This window comes from Neophocaena asiaeorientalis, unplaced genomic scaffold, assembly GCF_003031525.2.
Source record: "Neophocaena asiaeorientalis asiaeorientalis breed wild unplaced genomic scaffold, Neophocaena_asiaeorientalis_V1.1 scaffold582, whole genome shotgun sequence".
Taxonomy (NCBI): domain Eukaryota; kingdom Metazoa; phylum Chordata; class Mammalia; order Artiodactyla; family Phocoenidae; genus Neophocaena; species Neophocaena asiaeorientalis.
Genome location: NW_020172996.1, coordinates 742,545 through 762,518, shown reverse-complemented (window position 1 = coordinate 762,518; position 19,974 = coordinate 742,545). Strand labels below are relative to the sequence as shown.

Sequence of the window (19,974 nt, the reverse complement as noted above, 5' to 3'; positions counted from 1 at the left end):
GTGATGGTGACATGAAAATGGGACAAACCAGCATAAAGGAACTCCCATGGACTCAAATCTGGGAAATTTTGAGATTCAAAACAAATGACGGTCTTCCCTGGTGGTGCAGTGGTTAAGAATCCGCCTGCCAGTGCAGGGGACACAGGTTTGAGCCCTGGTCTGGGAAGATCCCACACGCCACGGAGCAGCTAAGCCTGTGTGCCACAACTACTGAGCCTGTGCTCTAGAGCCCACGAGCCACAACTACTGAGCCCATGTGCCACAATTAGAGAAAACCCACATGCAGCAACGAAGACCCAACGCAGCCAAAAAACAAAAAAAAAAGGCTCTGAAGGGACTTTCCTGGTGGTCCAGTGGCTAAGAATCTGCCTTCCAATACAGGTTTGATCCCTGGTGGGGGAACTAAGAGCCCACATGCAGCGGGACAACTAAGTCCACACGCCACAACTAGAGAAGCCCGTGCGCCACAACGAACACTCAGCGCAGCCAAAAAAAAAAAAAAAAACAGGGCTCTGAAGAAGGCCCTGAGTGAGAAAAATGATCATTTTATATTTTTCTGTACGGCGCATTTTTTTTTAAATTTTCTTTTTGGCTGCATTGGGTCTTTGTTGCTGCATGTGGGCTTTCTCTAGTTGTGGCGAGCGGGGGCTACTCTTTGTTGCGGTGTGCAGGATCCTCATTGCGGTGGTTTCTCTTGTTGTGGAGCACAGGCTCTAGGCACACGGGCTCAGTAGTTGTGGCCTGCGAGCTCAGTAGTTGTGGCTCTCGGGCTCTACACCGCAGGCTCAGTAGCTGTGGCGCATGGGCTTAGTCACTCTGCAGCGTGTGGGATCCTCCTGGACTAGGGCTTAAACCCGTGTCCCCTGCATTGGCAGGCAGATTCTTAACCACTGAACCACAAGGGAAGCCCCTGTATGGCACATTTTTTCACATTATTTCAGTTAATACTGATTATCTTGCGTAGCTTGAAAACTAGCCTCAAAGGAAAAAAAATCTCAGGACAAATTTCAAGTACTTATATCCAATGCCAGCACAAGGGAGTAAGTCCATGGTGGCAACTGTGAAACCCATACAAACACGAGACCTGCATGTATACTTCTAGACTCACCTGTTAAAATTCCTGGCATTTTACTCTGTAAAAACATAAAAAACAGCTTCACACAAACATTTATAAGATCGGACAAGGAGGATCCTTCTCCTTTACCATGAATTTAACTTGGATGTGTGTTTTATTTTACTGGTTTTACCTATAATTCAACCGCTAGAAAGCAGCAGAGGGGGACTTGGAAATGTCCTTTCCACAGGGTTAGAGAGGCTGAAACAGTGGAAAGAGGAAAGAACTAGCACTCACCTCAGAAGGCCACAGCCATACAGGATGAGCACCTTGCTGTCAGAGACAGTAAAGAAAACAAACCCTCCGACAAACCACTTTCAATACATCAGCCGGTGTGACCCTTCAAAGACATGGCAGATCAAGCCATTCCTCTGCTTCCAATCCTCCAATGTCTCCCCATTTCATTCAGAGTCAAAGCCAAGACCCTAATAGTGTTATGCAGCGATTGACTGCAGTTGGACTCCCAATTTCCTTTCTGAATTAATCTCCTACTATTCCCTCTCTTCATCACTGATTCAGCTCCATCACCTCCTTGGTGTGCCTCGAATATTGCAGGTTATGTCCCAGCCGTAAAGCCCTTGAACTGGACGTTCCCTCTACATGGGGAGAACTTTCTCCAAATACCCACATAGCTAGAACCTTCTTCTCTTCCCAAGTTTTTGCATAAACGTCAGCTTTGAGAAGAGGCCCCACTTTAACCATTCTATTTAAAATTATGACGTGTTCTTATCCCCTCACAGATTGGTGTGTATCATTGAACTTACACTGCTCCATTTTTTCCCTTCAGTAAAACTTATGACCTTCTAGTATTTTATACAATTTATTGTTTATTATGCTGCTTATGTAAACTCTGTAGGGCAAGATTGTTTCTTTCTTCAACCTGTTTTGTTCAGTGATGCCTTTCAAGTGCCCAGAACAGTGATTCTGGCATCCAATAAATATTGAAGTGAATGAATGAATGATTAAAAAAAAGAAAAAGAAAAAAACCCACATAGAATGGAATCAAGAGTGAGAATTGGGGGGGGGGAGGGATAAATTGGGAGATTGGGATTGACATATACACACTACTATATATAAAACAGATAACCAACAACAGCCTATGGTATAGAACAGGGAACTATACTCAATACTTTGTAATAACATATAAGGGAAAATAATCTGAAAAAGAATGAGTATATGTATAACTCATATACATGAGTATATGTATATATGTATAACTGAATCACTTTGCTGTACACCTTTGCTGTACAACATTATAAATCAACTATACTCCAATAAAATTTTTAAAAATAGATAAATAAAGCCTCTAAGTGACATGGATCAAGTTATCTTCCACCTTGCTAAACATCTTTTCAAAGAACCTATTGAGGGCTTCCCTGGTGGTGCAGTGGTTAAGAATCCACCTGCCAACGCAGGGGACATGGGTTTGAGCCCTAGTCCAGGAAGATCCCACATGCTGTGGAGCAACTAAGCCCGTGCGCCACAACTACTGAGCCCGCGTGCCTAGAGTCTGTGCTCCGCAACAAGAAAAGCCACCGCAATGAGGAGCTTGCGCACCACAACGAAGAGTAGCCCCTGCTCACTGCAACCAGAGAAAAGCCTGCACACAGCAATGAAGACCCAATGCGGTCAAAGATAAAATAAATAAAAAATTAAAAGAAAAAAAAAAAAGAACCTATTGAAGACTGAAAATGCAGCCAGTTAATAGACTCAAGTAATTACCTGTCTACCATTAAACAAATACAACATATTTTCACTGAGGTTTGTTGAATTTGACTGAATTTCCCTAAATACCCTAAATGTTTCTATTCCGCAAACTGTGTGCATATACTAATAAACGTACTTCTTTTTAAACTAAAAAAAGAAGAAGAAGAAGAAGAAAGAGTGAGAGATAGTATCAGGCATTTAAAACCAGATGAACAGGAGTTTACCTATAAAAAAAAAATTCAACGTCTTTAGGGGTGCACATTTTAATGTGGCGATCCCTATGTGGACCATTCTCTCCTTAGATATAAAATACAAGTATTGTGTGATGCTATTTTCGGTATTCTAATTTCTTACAAGTTCAAGTAGCTCATGACTCAAGCCCTCATATTTCTCACAAAGAATTATGCCAATGGCTAGAGATGTTCGGAACAAAGCCTTCCAACAAATGTTGGTGGAGCTGCCCTCAACGTCCAAGTTTCATGACACAAGACAGCAGTGAACACATAAAAACAAAGGGCTGGGGTCCTTTGCTCCCTCAAACATTGCCCCACCAAAAAACAGAACTGATGAAAAACTGCAACAGGCTTGGCAGGAAAGTCTGAAAGAGCTTACGAAAGCATTTGTTTTTTTCCGTTCATAGTCTTTGTCTCTATCCCCTCCACCTCTTTGTTATTTTTCTTTTTTCTTTATTGGCCACACCGTGGGGCTTGCGGGATCTTAGTTCCCCTACAGGGATCAAAGCTAGGTCCTCCGACAGTGAAAGCGTGGAGTCCTAACCACTGGGACTCTGCAGGGAATTCCCTTGTTAGTTTTCTTTTTAACATAATGCAGAGATGGCTTAAGTGCAAACCAAGGGGGAGCCCTGTGGCTGAATGTTGTTATAAGCGCACAACGAACCCTGAGTCTGTCTCCTCTGCACTTCCTCACAGGGAAAGCCCAAGCTCCATCAAGTTCCAATATGACTCTACGTGACTAGTGGTGACCTGTCACAGGAGGCTTTCTCACGGCAATAATTAAGTGGTTCCTCTTCATTACACATTCTCAGGTGGCGAGGATGAGTCTTTTCTTTTGGCTGAGGAGCGTCCTTCTGGTTACATTCAGAACGTCTTTCCCCGGTATGTTCTCTGATGTTGACAGAGGTGGATGGACCTACGGGTGGCATAGCTTCATGTGCTGAGTTTCTCCACAGAATGAATCCTCTGAACGATGAGCAGAGGCCGAAGGCTTTTGACATTTCCACTGCATTCGCAAGGCGTCTTCTCCCACGTGACCACTTGTGCATTTGAAAAGCAGACAAAAAACCTTCCCAGAATTCTTTACACTCAAAGGGTTCTTCTCTCCAGCATGGATCCCCTCATGAAAGACAAAAGAGGAGCAGCGATGAAGGCCTTTTTCTCAAGTATGAACCCGCTGGTGCTGCAGGAGATGTGACCTGCGTTTGAAGGCCTTCCCACACTCGGCGCACTTGTATGGCGTCTCCCCGGTGTGGATGACAGAGTGCTGGATGAGGTACGTGCTCCGGTGAAAGGCCTTCCCGCACTGGGCACACTCGTAGGGCTTCTCCCCCGTGTGAATCCGCTGATGCTGTAGGAGTTCTGAGCTGCACCTGAAGGCCTTCCCACACTCTGTGCAATCGTAAGGCTTCTCTCCAGTGTGGATGATGTAGTGCTGGATGAGGTGTGCTCTGTTGCTAAATGATTTTTCACATTCTTTGCATTCAAAGGGTTTTTCTCCAGTGTGGGTCCTATTGTGGCGAATAAAAGTAGAGCGGTGGGTGAAGGCCTTTCGACACTGGCTGCACTCATAGGGCTTCTCCCCGGTGTGGATCGGCTGGTGCTGCAGGAGGTACGACCTGCGTTTGAAGGCCTTCCCACACTCGGCACATTTGTATGGCGTCTCCCCGGTGTGGATGACGTAGTGCCGGGTCAGGGTTGAGCTCTGGCTGAAGGCTTTCCCACACGCGTTGCATTCATAGGGCTTCATTCCAGTGTGAATCCGCTGATGTCGAACAAGGTACCACTTCCTGTTAAAACTCTTCCCGCACTGCTTGCACTTGTAGAGGTTATGAATCAGGGGGCCTTTTCCTGGTGTCTGTGGGTCATGCTCACAGAGAACATCTCCCTGAGAGACTCTCTCCTGGAATGCCCTGGAGTGCACACCATCATCCGTCTCCAAACCATCATCTTCAAGGCTCGTTTTCCCAGGATGGGTTTCCTTGTGGGCGTCTGTCTCTGGCCTCAGCTGACCTTTCTGCACTTCCAAAAGCTCTTCTGGATCCATGGCTTGCCTCGACCTGCAGTCCCTTGAAGATCCCAGAGTCAGGCTTCCCTGGAGCAACACTCCTTCAGACAAAACCAGCTCTCTGGTCTGACGTTTTGCTCTGTCATCTGAAAAGAATCCAATACACAAAGGGGGACTTTCGGTGATACAACACAGAAGAAACAGAAGCAACACTTCAGTGAACAAATGAGGATGAAATCAGCACCTCTGATATCTGCTATGTTTTAATGTCAGTGTATCCTAGATTTCCAGTTACTTTCTATGACCCTTGTACCCTAACACCATTAAAGGGAAAATCTGGCAGGAGGCCGGACCGGGAGACAGAGGATCTGGAGTAGGGGAGGGAGGACAGTTTCAATAATACTGTCTGGAGAGCACCTGCCTCAAGGATTGATGTCTTGGTTCTGTGAGAGTGTAGGGAAGTGGCACCTAGCAAGACTGGGAAGAAAAGGTCATCTTCCCTGGGAGGTGTCCCATGAGCTGGGTCCTAATGCAGACATCAGAGTTGCCAGAAAGAAAAAAGGATGGGGTACTGGGTAGAAACGGAAGGAATAAGCGTGGGTAGATCCACCTTTGGAAAGTGCTTAAGAGTTATAAGAAGAAAAGGTACTATCACTCAGCCATAAAAAAGAAGGAAATCATGCCGTTTGCAGCAACCTGGATGGACCTGGAGATTATCATACTAAGTGAAGTGAGTCAGAGAAAGACAAATATCATAGGATATCACTTATATGTGGAATGTAAAAACAATGATACAAATGAACTTATTTACAAAACAGAAACAGACTCACAGACATAGAAAACAAACTCATGGTTACTAAAGGGGAAAGGCTGGGGGGAGGGAAAGATAAATTAGGAGTTTGGGTTTAGCAGATACACACTACTATATATAAAGTAAACAACAAGGACCTACTGTATAGCACAGGGAACTATACTCAATACCTTGTAATAACCTATAAGGGAAAAGGATCTGAAAATGAATGGATATATGTATATGTATAACTGAATCACTTTACTATACACCTGAAACACAACACTGTAAATCAACTATATTTCAATTAAAAAAGAAAAAAGTGCCTAGAAAATGGCCTGGGATGTAATAAGTGCTATTTAAGTGGCCTATAAATAAAACACTGAAAATACTGTTTAAATTTAAAAAAAAACAAAGAGGTACTTCACTGGTGGTCCAGTGGTTAGGACTCCATGCTTCCACTACAGGGGTCCTGGGTTTGATCCCTGGTCAGGGTACTAAGATCCCACAAGCCACACAGCGCAGCAAAAAAAGAGAGTTACAAGAAGAAAGTGGCACCAGAAGCCTGGTGAAGGCAAGCCTGAAGGGGCGGTTACAGGAAGAAGAGAATAAAAATCTCAGAAGAAAAGGGGTAGTGGGACACACAAACTCAAACGGTATGAAAGACGAGTTTCTGCTCTGTTGAGAGGCATTAGAGTGGTGTTAGCAGGAAGAGCTCTGGAGTCACAATGCCTCAGTTTGAGGAGCGGCTTGTGGGTTCCCTGACGAGGGGTCAAACCTGTGCTCCCTGAAGTGGAGGGGCACAGCCCTAACCACTAGACCGTCAGGGAAGTCCCTCCTTTCTTCTTTTTTTTTCCTTTAAATTTATGTATTTTATTTATTTATTTTTGCTTGCATTGGGTCTTCGTTGCTGTACGTGGTCTTTCTCTAGTTGTGGCAAGCGGGGGTTATTCTTCGTTCTGTTGTGCGGGCTTCTCATTGCGGTGGCTTCTCTTGTTGCGGAGCATGGGCTCTAGGCGTGCGGGCTTCAGTAGTTGTGTCACGCAGGCCCTAGAGCGCAGGCTCAGTAGTTGCTCTGCAGCATGTGGGATCTTCCCGGACCAGGGCTCAAACCCGTGTCCTCTGCATTGGCAGACAGATTCTTAACCACTGAGCCACCAGGGAAACCCCCTCCTTTCTTCTTTACGTCATAATTTCCTCACCTAAGAGACTAGAGGACTCTCAGTTTCTCCGGTTGTCATGAGGGTTAAATGAGAAAATGCCTGTAAAGCTCTCAGCACATTTCTTGACACGGTGCGAGTATGTATGGTGGTTAATTTTATATGTCAACTTGGCTTGGCTACTGTGCTGAGCTCTTTGGTCAAACACCATTCTGGAGGTTGCTGTGAGGTACTTTTTAGATATGACTGACACTGGAATCATCAAACTTTGAGAAAGGCAGGTTACCCTTCTTAATGTGGATGGGCCTCATCCGATCAATCAATGTCCTTGGGACTTCCCTGGTGGCGCAGGGGTTAAGAATCCACCTGCCAATTCAGGGAATACAGGTTCGAGTCCTGGTCTGGGAGGATACCACAAGCTGCGGTGCAACTGATCCTGTGCGCCACAACTACTGAGCCTGGGTTCTAGAGCCCGTGAGCCACAACTACTGAGCCCACGTGCTGCAACTACTGAAGCCCGTGCACCTAGAGCCCATGCTCCACAACAAGAGAAGCCACCACAATGAGAAGCCCATGCACTGCAATGAAGAGTAGCCCCTGCTCACCGCAACTAGAGAAAGCCCACATGGAGCAACAAAGACCAAACGCAGCCAGAAAAGTAAATAAATAAATAAACTTAAAAAAAAGAAAAATCAATGTCCTTAAGGGAAAAGGCTGAGATGCCCTGGGAGGGAAGGGATTCTGCCTCCAGACTCAGGACTGCAAGCATCTACTCTTCCAGCTTACTGGACTGCCCTGAAGATTTTGAAATCACTTAACCCTCACAATCACATGAAGCCTAATCAATAGAATAAAACTTTGATTTATCTCCTTTTGGCTCTGATTCTCTGAAGAAGTCTAATGTTATTATTCTCATTGCTGTACTGGGCAATTAGGATGACAGCAATGCCATTAGCAAGAACAATCCATCTTATTCTACAGGCCAAAGAGAGTGGCCTCAGTAGAAACCAACCCTACGGACACCCAGCACCTAGAACTAAGACAATAAATTTCTGTTGTTTGAGGCACGCCCCGTCACCCAAAAGGAAAAGAAAAATAAAACCTATCCACGGTGATAGAGTGTAAACAGTGGGTAACACTGTAGGACAAGCTATTGACAAGGATGAAGCACCAGGAACCTGTCACAGAACTGGAAATAGTCTAAATTTTGGGTGAGGTGGAGGATACCTCAGTTTATACATATGTGAAAAGTAAAGATGATTTCCCACTCTTGGGCATATATCCAGACACAACTCTAATTCGAAAAGCTATATGCACCCCTATGTTCACAGCAGCGCTATTTACAATAGCCAAGACATGGAAATACCCTAAATGTCCATTGACAGAGGAATGGATAAAGAAGATGTGGTACCTACATACAATGGAATATTACTCAGCCATGAAAAAGAATGAAATAATGCCATTTGCAGCAACATGGATGGATCTAGAGATTGTCATGCTAAGCAAAGTAACTCAGAGAAAGACAAATACCATATGATATCACTTATATGTGGAATCTAAAAAAAAAAATGACACGACACAAATGAACTTACCTACAAAACAGAAACAGACTCACAGGTATAGAGAGCAGACTTGTGGTTGCCAAGGGGGTTGGTGGAGAGAGATGGATTGGGAGTTTGGAATTAGCAGATGCAAACAATTACATATAGGATGGATAAACAAGGTCCCATTTTATAGCACAGGGAACTATATTCAATATCCTGTGATAAACCATAATGGAAAAGAATGTATACATATGTATAACTGAATCACTTTGCTGTACAGCAGAAATTAACACAACATTCTAAATCAACTATACTGCAATAAAAATTTTTTTAAAATTGAAAAAAGAAAAAGTGAACCTGAAGGATTGATATGTATCACTGTATACTTCTGATATAAAAAAATTAAGTAGATTTTAAAAACAAAAGGTATGGAAGTCAAATATATAGAGTCAATCCTTGAATAACACGGGTCTAAAACCCATAGGTCCACTTATACACGATTTCAGCCCTTTGTATCTGTGAGTTCTGCATCCATGAAATCAACCGACCATGGATCAAAATACTACATAATCTGCAGTTGACTGAATCTGAAGATATGGAACTGTGCATATGGAGGGGGACGGCCCACCATAAGGACCTTAGCATCCACGGATGTTGGGATCTGCGGGAGCACTGGAATCCATCCCCCACATACACCACAGGACAACTGTCCATCATTTCCAAAATGAGACAACTCTTTCAAGAGTTGTGAGCTTCCCTGGTGGCGCAGTGGTTAAGAATCCACCTGCCAATGCAGGGGACACAGGTTCGATCCGTGGTCTGGGAAGATCCCACATCCTGCGGAGCAACTAACCCCATGCGCCACAACTACTGAGCCTGTGCTCTAGAGCCCATGAGCCGCAACTACTGAGCCTGCGTGCCCTAACTACTGAATCCCATGAGCCTAGAACCTGTGCTCCATGAGAGAAGCCACCGCAATGAGAAGCCCACGCACTGCAACGAAGAGTAGCCCCCGCTCGCTGCAACTAGAGAAAGCCTGCGTGCAGCAATGAAGACCCAATGCAGCCAAAAATAAATAAAATAAAATAAATAAATTTATATATATAAAAAAAGATGACGAGAGCTTGAACTAGGGTGCTGGTGATGGACTCAGGACACACGGATAATCTCAAACGGGCAGGCCTGGGGATGGACGGTTGTCGGTTTGATGGAGAGAGAGGCTGGCTGAGGTGTTGCTAATCTTCTCATCAGCTTAGATGGCAGGACGTTCTCAGAACCAGGCACGGGGTAGGAGTGGGCAGGATCCCGGGGGTCTTCTAAGGCATGACAAGCTTGAGGGGTCTCTGAGACACGAAAGTGGAGATCTGGGAATAAGGAAATGGGGGGCGGGGTGGCGTGTGGAAGAGAGCATCGGTAGTGGGGTTGGCCAAAGACACTTACAGGCGGGCTGAGAAGCCTGAAGGACCGACAGAGAGGAGAGACCGTGACTCACTGTGGATTATTCAAGCTACAGCCAGCAGCAGAGATGTGGGGCTGAAAACCCCAAACATCCGCTTGGTGTTCTTAAGGGCAAGAGGGGCAGGAAGGTACAGTGCAAGGGGCTGCTTCTGAGTGTCTTGTGGACAAACAGGAGGATGGATAAATGGATGGAGAAGGTGGGAAAGAGTTCCATAGAGAGTATAGCATAGATCATAACTTCAAGGGGAAGAAAGGCCCCTCTTCCTCTGAGTCTAGAAGTCCAGGAAAAATGCATGATACCACCATTCACTCTGGTTAATACAATTACATGGATACGGTAAGAACTGACCTTAGTCGACCCTCTGTATAGACCAGGCACTATACTAAGCAGTTTTCTGCATTATCTCATTACACCTTCAAACAACCCACTCACATACACACTAGCCTCGCTCTGACTTCCTGAGAGCAGGGTGAGTAGAGTAGACAGAGGTCATACAAACCAAGCCCACTGGCTCTTCTCCTTCGGCCCAGAGCAAAACCACACTCTCCAGTCCTGAGCATCCAGCTGCGGCCAAATGCCTAGTCCTTGCCTGTGGGATACAGGGGAGTAAAGTATGTGTGCATCTGGGTGCGACCTGGCCCCTATCCCTTGCTGTTTCCCCTCCACCAGCTGGATTATGCTGGACCAACCTTAGAGCTATACGTTGGCGTCAGAAGGTGCCTGGATCTCTAGATGCAACTAGAGATTATCATACTAAGTGAAGTAAGTCAGAAAGAGAAAGACAAATACCATATGATGTCACTTATATGTGGAATCTAAAATATGACACAAATGAACATATCTATGAAACAGAAACAGACTCACAGACATAGAGAACAGACTTGCGTTTGTCAAGGAGGAGGGTGGGTGGGGAGGGAAGGAGTGGGAGTTTTGGATTAGCAGATGCAAACTATTATATATAGGATGAATAAACAACAAGGTCCTACTGTAGAGCACAGGGAACTATATTCAATATCCTGTTATAAACCATAATGGAAAAGGATATAAAAAAGGAATTATATATGTGTATAACTGAGTCATTTTGCTGTATTGCAGAAATTAGCACGACAGTGTAAGTCAACTGTATTTTAATAAAAAAAAAAAAAAAGAGAGAAAATAAAAATTAAAAAAAAAAAGAAAGAAGAAGAAGGTGCCTGGGTCTCTAAGTAATGGTGTGGTCCCAAGCTGGCCAGCTGATGCACACTATACTTTGATGTGAGAGGAACCACCAGACCCCACAAAGGGGGTTGCACATAGCAGCTCAGAGGCACTGGTCCCCATGCATTCTCAAGGTTGCTGGGAACCCACCTGCCCAGCAGCTATTGGCTCCTACCTGGGCACATGCTACGTGGGAGGTCTCTCCTTCCCATCCACGGCTCCTGCCCACGTTCCAGCAAGTGGATCAACTCTGGTTTGGGAACTGGATGCCCTGTGGATGGAGAAAAAAACAGGACGCAGGTGTTTTGATGAGAAGAATGAAACCCTTCCATCCTATCTGGGACTTCATGACAGGAACAAGACCATGAATGTAGCGGCTCCCAAAGTAAAGAAAATGTTGATCTGTGACTGGGAATCCGACGGCACAAACACCACTCCTGGGCTGCAACTGCTATAGAGGGTGGTGCTGTCTGTCTACACAGCACCACTTCCCTTAAACTTCATCAGTGGAAGCCAGCCCCATGCAGGGTCATGCCACTTTCACACACAGCCACGGGACCCTGGGAATACTCCAATAAAAAACAAAAAAACCCCACAACGCTGAAGTCAAAATAATGGCATTAAGGTCCTAGCAAGTTCACGTAGAAGGCTCAGGGCTGTGAGCTAGAGGCTGGTCCCTCTGTTGAACAGAAAAATTAGCCACAAAGGGGGCCATGGAATACTCACTCACACTGATCTGAGACTTTCTCTTGACAACAATCAGCGTGCCAGACAGAGAAGGTAAAAGGACTGGCTTTTGCAGGGTGTCCACCTGTGGCATTCCATGACATTCCTGTGCACCTTCTAAAATGATCTCCTGCCCAGGGGAGGATCACGGCCCAGGCCTCAGAAAGCATGTGATGATGACGTAGACACGAGGGGCCTTTGAACCAAACTGTGCTGTTTAGGAAGATCCCTGGATGGCACTGATGACAAATGCCATGTAGGGGTCTCCCTCACTCACCCACTTGTCTGAGAACAGCCCTGCTAACTGGGCTGTGGGGACACCTGACATCACCAGGCTGGGTCAGTCAGCTTCCCTCCTGTGGAATCTGCAACAAGGACCTCAAACTGAGGCCCGAGGTTGCTGGGCACTGGGATGGGGCTGGTGTTCATAAGGACATTGTTTCTATCCCACCGATCACTGCTACAGACACAGGGAGACCAGGCAGAAGGAGAAGCGACCAGAAAAATGCAGGGCCTGTGGGGAGGAGGAAAGGTGACTCCTGTGACCTTGATCAGCCCGGAAACAAGGCGGGTGGGGTCCCCCACATGTGTGAGAGCTAAGCACTTACCCAGTGAGACCAGGAGCCCACAGATCTCCAGCATCACCTCTTGGTATAGGGTCCTCTGATCCAGGTCAAGTTGTCCCCACTCCTCCCGGGTAAAGGTCACGGCCACATCCTTGAAGGTCACCAACACCTGGACAGTCAAACAGGTAGTGGTGTTGGGCTTTTGCACTTGGATAGGATCAACCCTGTCACTCTGTTGCCGGTGAAGATGCAGAGAGACCCAGGCCTGAACCACTGAGGCCTGCTGATCGCCGAGTTCTGTGTTGGGCTCAAGGGGGAGGTGGAAGCAGTCTCTGGATATAACGCAACTGTGGCTGAGAGAAAAGCCTCCGTGAAGGAACCACTAGAGATGACACAGACAATGGTGTTCCATGAGGACTGGGGGCAGATGGTACGTGCTCTGGGAAAAATGTTCATGATGATAATTCCAACAATGGTAACAGCAAAGTGACAGGTGCTGAGCCTCCCTGGTCCTCACGGTGCACCTGCCCCAGGCTGCGGTCTTCACACGCTGCGGTAAAGTGACTAAAGATCCCTCGCTCTGGAGCCAGATTTCTGGGGTTTGAATGAAGACTCTTAAATCTGACACTTGGGACTTCCCTGGTGGTGCACTGGTTAAGAATCTGCCTGCCAATGCAGGAGACATGGGTTCGAGCCCTGGTCAGGGAACATCCCACATGCCACGGAGCAACTAAGCCCGAGTGCCACAACTATGGAGCCTGTGCTCTAGAGCCCATGAGCCACAATTACTGAGCCCGCCTGCCACAACTACTGAAGCCCATGTGCTCTAGGGCCCGTGCTCTGCAACAAAGAGAAGCCACCGCAATGAGAAGCCCACGCACCGCAATGAAGAGTAGCTCCTGCTTGCCACAACTAGAGAAAGCCCGCGTGCAGCAACAAAGACCCAACACAGCCAAAAATAAATAAATAAATTTATATATATAAAAAAATCTGACACTTGCTGGCAGTGTGATCATGGGGAGGATGACATCCCATCATTTCTCCAAGCATCAATTTCCACATCAATACAACAATCACTCCCACTATGCCAATTCTTAGAACTAAAGAGAAAATGTTCCCATACCAGATGCTGTGGAGTGCCTGGCCCAGTTAAGTGTTCAGTGTATTTTGTGACTTTCACTAATCCACAGCCCACAAGGTAAATGCCATCGTCACCACCACGTCACAGCCAGAGGCCTGAGGCTCAGGCAGCTCTAGAAAATCAACCACAACCTCAAATTTAAGGAAAAGTGGGGGAATTCCCTGGTGGTTCAGTGGTTAGGACTCCACGCTTTCACTGCTGAGGCCCCAAGCTCAATAGTTGGTCAGGGAACTAAAATCCTACAAGCGATGTTGTGTGGCAAAAAAAAAAAAGGGTGGGGGCGGTGGCGAAGCAGTGCAGAGGTAGCAGCTGCACGAGGGGCTGCGGCGTCAGAGGTGAACCAGCAACCCAAACACCTGGGTTAACCACGTCTCGTCCACGACCCTCCTAGGTGAGAATTATGAAGATGACGACCTAGTAAACTCTGATGAGGTTATGAAGAAACCATTTCCAGTACAGATTGTTCTTGCACATGAAGATGACCATAATTTTGAGCTTGATGAAGAAGCTTTGGAGCAGATATTGCTACAGGAGCACATACGAGATCTTAACATAGTAGTGGTATCCGTGGCAGGAGCTTTTCGTAAAGGGAAATCATTTCTACTGGACTTCATGCTTAGATGTATGTATAACAAGGATTCTCAAAGTTGGATTGGTGGAAACAATGAAGCACTGACTGGCTTTACATGGCGAGTTGGTTGCGAAAGAGAAACAACAGGCATATGTCTGGAATGAACAAAAGTGGCTGTGCTGCTAATGGATACCCAAGGTGCCTTTGATAGCCAGTCAACTATCAGAGATTGTGCAACAGTGTTTGCTCTGAGCATTATGACTGGCTCTCTCCAGGTATATAATTTGTCTCAAAATATTCAAGAAGATGATCTTCAACACTTGCAATTATTTACAGAATATGGCAGACTTGCAATGAAAGAAATCTACCAGAAACCATTTCAGACATTAATGTTTTTGATTCGAAACTGGAGTTATCCTTATGAACATTCGTATGGTTTGGAAAGTGGAAAACAATTCCTTGAAAAGAGATTGCAGGTAAAACAAAATCAACATGAAGAGCTACAGAATGTAAGGAAGCACATTCACAATTGTTTCTCAAATCTTGGTTGCTTCCTTTTGCCACATCCTAGTCTTAAAGTTGCAACTAATCCTAGTTTTTTTGTGGCCTCTCCCGTTGAGGAGCATGGGTTCTGGACGCGCAGGCTCAGCGGCCATGGTTCACGGGCCTAGCCACTCCGCGGCATGTGCGATCTTCCCGGACCGGGACACGAACCCACGTCCCCTGCATCGGCAGGTGGACTCTCAACCACTGCACCACCAGGGAAGCCCATCCTAGTTTTGATGGGAGATTGAAAATATTGATGAAGAGTTTAAACAAGAGCTTTGAAATGTGGTTCCAGTGCTACTTGCCCCAGAAAATTTGGTAGCAAAAGAGATAAGAGACGAAAGTCATTTGTAGAGATCTTGTAGAATACTTTAAGGCTTATATTAAAATTTATGTAAAAAGTCCATGCTTCAGGCAACAGCTGAAGCTGATAATTTTGCTGCAGTAGCAGGAGCAAGAGAGAAAGTATGGAGCAGGTAGGCGGTGGGGACAAGCCTCACATTGCACCTTCAGATCTGGAAGCGAAAACACCTGGATCTCAAGGAAGTGGCGATTAAACAGTTTCGTTCAGTAAAAAAAAATGGGTGGAGATGAATTCTACCGTCGTTATCAGGACCAGCTTGAGGCTGAAATAGAAGAAACCTAGGCAAATTTTATAAAGAAACCCATGCAACTTTTATAAAGCACAATGATGGCAAAAATATCTTCTATGCTGCTCATACGCCTGCCACACTGTTTGCAGGCACGTTTGCTATGTATATAATCTCAGGACTGACTGGTTTCGTTGGCCTAAACTCTATAGCTGTCTGTGTAACCTTGTCATGGGGTTAGCACTGAGGCCTCTTTGTACTTGGGCATATGTTACATACTCTGGGGAGTTCAGAGAAATTTGAACAATGACTGATCAGATTGCTGAAACACTATGGGAACAGGTATTGAAGCCCCTGGGCGACAATTTGACAGAGGAAAACATAAGGCAGTCTGTAACAAACTCTATCAAAGCAAGCCTGACTGTCCAGCTGTCTCATCATGCCAGATTAAAGACTGACTGACAGTTCATCTCCTCATGGACTCCACTCTTTCTTCTTTTCATGCTAGCTGTACAATGACAACGCAAATAAAAATAAACCAAAGTTTACAATCAACTGTAGGAGTAGTTTAGTATAACTGGCTTCACAGATGGCTGCCACAGAGTTGAAATTGTTGGTTTTAAGCGTTCTATTTATGGCTCCTAAGACATGAAGACTAACTGTGCGTTAGTTTTCATGCACACTTGTGCCATGTTTAATTCTTTTTTTTCCCTTTTTACTTAATCTAATGTTAGTGAAATCTGTCTTATGTAAAGGATATTTCAGGGAACTATTTTAAGAAATCTATTTAGAGTCTCTTTAACACAGTGTCCCATTGAAATTTTAATTTTTAGAGGTTATGAATCACTGTATCAAGAACCAGATTGCAACGACAATGAAGCCTTTATTGAGCCACGGCATTAAAAGTACATATTGCTTTACTGCCTTCAATACCAGTATTACATAAATGCATGTATCAGGAACTTCACAGAAATTACATGATAACTCTTGTAGCTAAGAAAATGACTCTGAGGTGTACATTTGTCTTGCCTTTGAAAATTTATAAACCTGTCCTAAAAGGAGATGCATATCTGGGAAACTGAACTGTCTTTATGCAGTTTAGCCTTCGTGTACATAAAATATGCCGTTAATTTTATTGGGGGAGAAATTCCAACCAAAAATGTTGCCTACAGCTATGAGTTAAGAGTATCTATACAGTGTGCAGCTTTTATTTTCTAAAATCGCAGATAGGGCATGTATATGAATTATAAATATATAAACACGATTTTGTATTAAAAGTTTTGTAGTTTATGACAAAATCTAGTTCTGTGGTAGGCTAATGAGTACAGTCACTGTGAAGGAATGTTTGTGGCTCGTGTCAGTGTGTGAATGCAGAGACAATTTGAAGTTTTTGATATATTTGTGATATTTATCTTCTTGAGCACTGCAGTCTCACCCCCCCACCCCCCAAGAGAATTCAATGGGAATGTTTATCGTGACTTTGTCCTCTAGCATTTTAAAGTTCTTTCCTGTAATTTATTTTCAGTACATAATTAAAATTTTGTTATATATATATATATATATATATATATATATATATATATATGTATATGTATATAAAGGAACAGAAGTGGGAATTGAACATCCAGCCAGAAAAAGATGGCACAGAGTTGCCAGAAGATGGGCAGGTGGGAGCAAGGGGTACCTTAGCTAGAATTAAAACAGCCAGGAAAAGACTGTCCTAAGAGGTGACAGTAATGCACAGGAAGGGTGGGGAGAGATAGCCCTGCAGAGATCTGGGAACAGGACCCCAGATGAAGGAAAATGCAAGGGGAAAAGCTGCAAATTGGGCAGGAATTTTGCAAGTTCAGGACCTCCTGGCTGACTGCGGTGAGTAAGGGAAGAAGGGGAGAGGAAGAAGCATGGGGGAAGTCATGGGGCAGATCCAGTACAGGCCTGTGGGCCACAGTGCAGGAGGTTGTACTTATTATAAGTGTGATGGGAGCACCTGAGTGGCAGACCCATTCATTCATTTAACCATTTATTGAGTGCCCTTTACAAGCCCAGGCTGTTCTAGGTCTTGGCAGAGAGCAGCAACAGGCGCTCATGGTCCAGGGCTGGAAAGAGATGCTAAACAAGTAACGATATAAATGAGCAAGACAATGTCAGAGGGATGCAGATTCCAAAGTCAAGAAAATAGAGTTTCCCTGGTGGTGCAGTGGTTAAGAATCCGCCTGCCAGTGCAGGGGACAGGGGTTTGAGCCCTGGTCCGGGAAGATCCCAAGTGCCACGCGGAGCAACTAAGCCCGTGCACCACAATTACTGAGCACTCTAGAGCCCGTGTACCACAACTACTGAGTCTTTGAGCCACAACTACTGAAGCCCACGCACCTACAGCCTGTGCTCCACAACAAGAGAAGCCACCGTAATGAGAAGCCCGCACAACCCAAGGAAGAGTAGCCTCCGCTGGCCACAACTAGAGAGAGCCTGCATGCAGCAACGAAGACCCAACACAGTTAAAAATAAAACAAATAAATTTTAAAAAGAAAGAAAATAGCACGAGATGACAAGAGGTTACAGTCTGCTTTAGACAGGGCACCACGAAAAGCCTCTTTCAGGACAGCACACTGGAGTGAGTCTGATATAAAGTGAGGAAGGAGCCAAGTGAATGGGAAGTTAACAAATAAGACAAGTCCTGACAGCGATCAGGACTATGATGAGGGTACTCAGGGCCACGGCTATGGAATTACCCAGGACCTCTTGTGTTTTCATGTCCAAACGGACACCACACTCCTGCACACTACCACCACTTACCATATGTAACTGAGCTTCAAATAGGAAAACAGATTCAGTGGGAAGCCAGTTCGACTGGCTGTAAACTGAAAGACAAATTCCTTGGCCTTCTGGGCCCCCTGCCTGTCCTGACACCCTTTCTGTCCTAGCAGGGCTGCAATCCCCAAGCTGCTGCAGGCTACTCCTGCCTCTTCCTCACCCCAGTCCTTATCTTTGTAGAGGTTACACAGCTGGGATGCCCAAGGGTCAGATTCCCCCAGGGATGAGCCTCTAACATCAACAGAGGCTCAAGAGGCACCTCCGTGGAAAGAGAGCCAGAGTGATGCTCCCTGCACCGTGCTGGACGCAGGGGGATACATGTCACCTATGTGGTTTTTCTAGTTCCCTCAACCCAGTTGGAGGAACTTTAGCATAAAAGCCAAGGACAGGGACTTCCTGGCCGTCCAGTGGTTAAGACTCCGCGCTCCCAATGCAGGGAGCACGGGTTCCAGCCCTGGTCGGGGAACTAGGATCCCGCATGCCTCACCACGCAGCCAAGAAAAACAAAACAAAACATAACCAAGAACAGCAGGGAAAGCTGCTCAAGGTCCTAGACTCGGGAATAGGCGGGGCCGCAACACACAGAAAGGTCTCCGGACTGTGCGGCCTGCGCTCCTCCCTGCGGGTCCTTCCACGCCAGCGGTATGGGGTCGGGGGATTCGAGAAGCCACATCTCTCCCTACCACACAGCGTCCCACTCACTGACAGAAATGGGACTCTCCGTGCGAAGCCCCTAACCTGGATTCCCACCCGAAGCACAAGCGAGCCCAACCCGAGGCTCCGACAAACAATGCCCTGGGGAGGACAAGGTGATGACTCACAGGACACCACCATCCTGCACAGCAGCGCGCCTCGGCCACGTGGGTGGGGTCCTAGCGGGCGTGGCCTGGCGCACCGTCCACTCACCTGCGCCGGGGTCACCAGCGCCGCCATCGCACCGCGGGGAGCGTAGGACCACGTGAGGGCGCCGGAGACCGGCGGGTCCAGCGGACTTGGCTGACCCTCCCCCAGGTCGTACAAAGGCGCAGGTGGGCCCTCCAGGCTGTCCTCCCCGCTCCGTCCCGACGACCCGGGTAGAAGTCACCTAAGATAGAGACACAACTGCCCCATCACGAACAAACGGCCTCCCTGGCGACACAGGAAGTCCCGCCCCTGACAACGCGAGCCACTAACGCCCGTTTTCTGTGACGTCATCAGAGCGGCGCTCACAGCTATTCCGCGGAGCATAGTCTTCAGGGTAATGTAGTTCTTGTCCAGCATCCGCTCGGGAATGGGAGTCTGCTCCTTGGAGCCAGTGTCCCACAGGCAGGAGACTGGAGCTGGCAAAGGGCCTACAGAGGATCCAACGAAGGAGGCGAGGCATTGGATGTTTCTAAAGGGGACACACCCAGTTTCCCTGTTGTGTTTCCTTTATCTTGTCATTTAAGATGCACCTAACTGAGCAAGTGGACATACTGTATGGTAAACTTTTTAAACTTCGTATTCTGCTGCCTCCCATCGCCACAGTCTGTGAGCACCCCGCCCAGATGACTGAGTACACCAGAGTGATGAGGCTGTGGCACCTGACACAAGCTCCCCTTGTCCTCCCTTGTGACCTAGTGACATCACAAGGCACCAATGAAATTCCCTCATGACATCTGCCTGTGTACTCCCCGCCCCCCCGACCGACCTTGTCTTGGGGGCCTCTCTCTCTCTGTCTGGGCTCTCCTCCTGATTGGTTGAGCCTGCTCCGAGGATATCATGATATCACGCAGATACAAAGTACCTACAGTCATAGATGGGAACTAATAAACTTTATCTTGCTACTGTTC

General features: G+C 46.3%; 1 protein-coding gene and 1 pseudogene across 2 annotated transcripts; one reads left to right on the top strand and one right to left on the bottom strand.

Moving 5' to 3' along the window:
• Positions 1-3,112: 3,112 nt before the first annotated feature.
• On the bottom strand, positions 3,113-19,281 carry ZNF550 (zinc finger protein 550). 2 transcript variants are annotated; one of them, XM_024742338.1, is made up of 4 exons: positions 19,070-19,281; positions 12,547-12,673; positions 11,388-11,483; positions 3,113-5,208 (listed from the first exon to the last, which is right to left on the bottom strand). In XM_024742338.1, the coding sequence occupies exons 1-4, from the start codon at positions 19,094-19,096 to the stop codon at positions 4,217-4,219; spliced, it is 1,242 nt and encodes a 413-aa protein (XP_024598106.1). In that variant the 5' UTR covers positions 19,097-19,281; the 3' UTR covers positions 3,113-4,216. The 2 variants fall into 2 exon arrangements, with proteins under 2 accessions (XP_024598106.1, XP_024598107.1); XM_024742339.1 differs by lacking the exons at positions 12,547-12,673; positions 19,070-19,281 and adding an exon at positions 10,515-10,604 and having other exon boundaries at positions 11,388-11,420.
• On the top strand, positions 14,081-15,699 carry LOC112398007 (atlastin-2 pseudogene; annotated as a pseudogene).
• Positions 19,282-19,974: the final 693 nt, after the last annotated feature.